Genomic DNA, 3,723 nt, shown 5'->3' with positions numbered 1-3,723 from the left:
AATTTAATAATTGTTTATTATTTATATTTAATAATGTTCATAATTAATAATTTTCAATAATTTCATTCTTTATATCTAAAATATTTTATAATATATCATAATAAATAAATGAAATAAATTTATGATTTTTTCTATATGTAAATTATAAATTTATAATTCATATTAGTATCAGCATATTTATTAATAAAAAAAATTTTACATTATAAATTATAACATTTCAAACAATCAATTAATTAATACTTTTTACATTTCATATATGATTTTTATTTATTTGCACATAATTTTCAATACTTTTAAATAAAATTTTATAAGTTAAAAATTTTTCTATGAATGAATTCTTTAATAATCTATAAATAAGCTAAATATTTCCCAAGTAATTTATGATTGTAACGGGAAACAAAAGCATGCATCACATAGAGAATGTATCTACCAGATGCAAGACTTGTAGACGGATATACTTTCAATCATTGGGCGTGGTATTACCGGTTTCGTCTGGCAAACCGATTAGAAGGTAAAAGTTATGCAAGAAAGCATGATCGTGTTTAATACGTTGAAACGGCATGGACGAGTGTAGATGTTGAGGAGACTTAAAATTATTATTTCCAGAACTAAAACATTAACATCAATGATTCATTCTTATTTGTTTTTTCCTCTTTGAATTATGAATAATATTTAATTTTTTTTTATTTAATATTTATTTAATATATTATTCCATATATTTATCTCAAAAGTTAAATCACTCTATTACGATTTGACATTATTAAAAAGATAAAATAATCAGAAAAATAATAAAAAAAAATAAGAAAAATAAACATAATCAATTTAATAAGTAATATAAATATTTTTGAATAATAATCATTGTATTAACAACATAATTATTATAATAACTACATATAATTTATTTAATTTGTCAATTATATATTTAATAATAATTAATAATAACGAATAATTTATTTAATTTATTAATTTATTAATTTAATTTATTTTATTATTTGCTAATTATTATTTTAAATTATTATTTAAATTTTTTAAATTATTATTTTTAAATTATTATTTAACGAATCAAATATGCATATCATTAGTTTGAAATTAAATTAAATATTTAAAAAAGAAATAATTAAAATCTATTAAGTTTAAAATTAAGAGCTACATGAATTTAAAATTTAAATTGAATTAAAATTTGATTAAACATATGTTTCCAAACAAATATAACAAGTATAAAATTATCATAATTTTTTTAAGAATTGGATAATTGTTCTATATATTTTAGCTTTCGCAGATGACAGAAGATAAAAATGACAATTGTTAGTGACGACATTAATGGAATTAGATTGATTGCAATTGTTGGTTACAACACAATATCTAGTTTGTAAAGGCGGACTCTCCGTTCTAACAGAAAAGAAAAATGTTCTGTTCTTTACTATTTATGTAGCCATTCGCTACGTTAGTTGGTGATTGGCGGCCAATAGTCACGGTTGACCGAGAGCAATAATGTGATATTTTCAAGAAATTTCTTCTTTAAGAATAACAAAAATGAATACATTGATATTATTTAATATGATTGTTAGCATTCGTAAAATTCTTGAATGGATTTGAATTTATTTATTTCACCATTAATAATTCTATTACATTTAAAAGTATTTATTTGTATATATAAATTTCTACAATTGTTTTTTAAAAATTTAAAATTATAAGTATAATTATAATTAAAATAATTATACTATTATAAAAAAATTATATATTGTATATCATATTACATGAAAATATAAACTATTTCGTTTTCATTTAAATTTGAGCTAACTTTTATTAAAAATTGAATGAAACTGAATATATAAAAGATGCATTACCTATTACTTATTAAAATGAACAAAAATATTATTAAAAATTATTGAAAAAATATACAAACAACAAAACAAAAATATTTCTCTTTTAATGCATTTAGATATAAAATTAAATGAAAATCAAACATCGATCTCATTTCAATTAGGTAATATCTTATAAAAACATTACCAGCAATATAGAATTATAAATTATATAAATAATAACAAATTACTACCTCTTGAGTATTATCAGTTGATTGAAGAATGTATTGATTAGATGGAGAACCATATTCAGCAGAGGTTGAAATCGGTGATCTTTTTACAGGTTCCTTGACATCGATTTCCAACATGATAATATCGTCTGTATCATCTGGGGAGGCTTTTGTTTTTTCAGCTGCATTTAAAATCGTCTCCTCACTCGCGGAAATCGCTAAAAGACCTATTAAAAATTAAATTACGATTTTTAATTAACAGAATATACTGAAATATTTTATTACAAAACAATGCAATATTATAATTATTTGTTAGACCATCAAAAGAAAATTTTTTCACCAAAAATTTAATTAATTTAATTAATTTAATTTAAAATTATATTCTTTTGATTTTGTTGTTGCTTTTTTATTTTTTATTTTTTAGTTTTCTTATAATAACTAACTATTTCAATAAAAAAAATTATTTCTTAATTATTTCAATTATAATATATGATATATAATATATAATATATAATAAATAATATTTAATATTATTTCAAAATAAACATTAATTAATTTGAAATATTATATATTCATTTAATCTTTTAAAAACGAGATCGTATACATAATTTTATGTATAAAATATTTAAATAAGCATATTTGATATTTTATAGTATTTTATTTTAAATAAAATAAAAAAATGATTTCTGTCCCATATTATATATACTTATAAATAATATACTTATATATACTTATAAATAATATACATAGGATATTAAAAATGAAATTCACTTTAAAGGCTTATAAAACCAAAAACAAAAAATATCTAATCAACATAAGTTTCAAAAAATGATAGACAAATGATAAACAAAATAAAAAGTAATTATTAAGAAAATTTATAATATATATATATATTACATAAAAATATATACAACATAAAAATATTTTAATACATAATTTGTGATTTGATTTTAAATTAATATTTTTCTGAATTAAATGTTTAGATTCAATGAAGAAATTCACTTATGATATCAAATGTTCGTCAATGATAAAAATTAATTGTAAGATATGTTGATTGAACATTTTTTGCTTTTCTATAAATCTTCAATATCTGAAATTATTATTTTTTTTTAATACTGTATTATTATGTATAATGTAATATATATGGAATAATGTGTTATTATGTATAATATGATCAATATGAAACTATATTTATTTCAGAATTTAGAAAGTCCGTGAATGAATAAACTATAAATAAATATTGAAAATGAAAGGAATTTATGATAATAACATTTAAATATATTAAAAAATATATTCAATTGTTATTACAAAATATATATACATATATATTGTTTATATACATATTTTGTTTAAAATATTGTTTAAAATAGTAACATAAATATCATCATATTTATGCAATAAGTATACATTATATACATATAAGTATTGATTGTATTAATACAAAGTTAAAACAAATGGTCCATTTTAAGAACTTTCATAATTTCAATATTCATTAAGAGAAACAAAAAATTAATCCTTTCGAATAGTTGTCAATGATAAAAGTCGATTGTACTTTGAAAGAATTGATTACAGAACTTATATTGATTGGATTTTTTTTTTCTCCTCTTGAGTACTATAAGTTTTTTTTTTTTAAATGCGTTCTCTTTTTTAACATTTATATATTTATCTATATATTTATGGAACATCTTTGG

General features: G+C 18.3%; 1 protein-coding gene across 1 annotated transcript in view; it reads right to left on the bottom strand.

The window, feature by feature from the left end:
- The window catches only part of LOC102679806 (general transcriptional corepressor CYC8-like), a gene marked incomplete at its 5' end in the record, with an annotated part of 7,511 nt that extends 5,252 nt beyond the window's left edge, over window positions 1–2,259 (bottom strand). Inside the window, one exon of the mRNA XM_006624026.2 lies at window positions 2,057–2,259. Within this exon, the coding sequence (XP_006624089.2) occupies window positions 2,057–2,259 (203 nt within the window). The remainder of the gene's footprint in view (window positions 1–2,056) is intronic.
- Between the last annotated feature and the right edge of the window lie 1,464 nt (window positions 2,260–3,723).

This window comes from Apis dorsata, unplaced genomic scaffold (assembly GCF_000469605.1).
Source record: "Apis dorsata unplaced genomic scaffold, Apis dorsata 1.3 scaffold_986, whole genome shotgun sequence".
Classification (NCBI taxonomy): Eukaryota; Metazoa; Arthropoda; class Insecta; order Hymenoptera; family Apidae; genus Apis; species Apis dorsata.
This window is presented reverse-complemented; position numbering and strand designations above follow the sequence as displayed.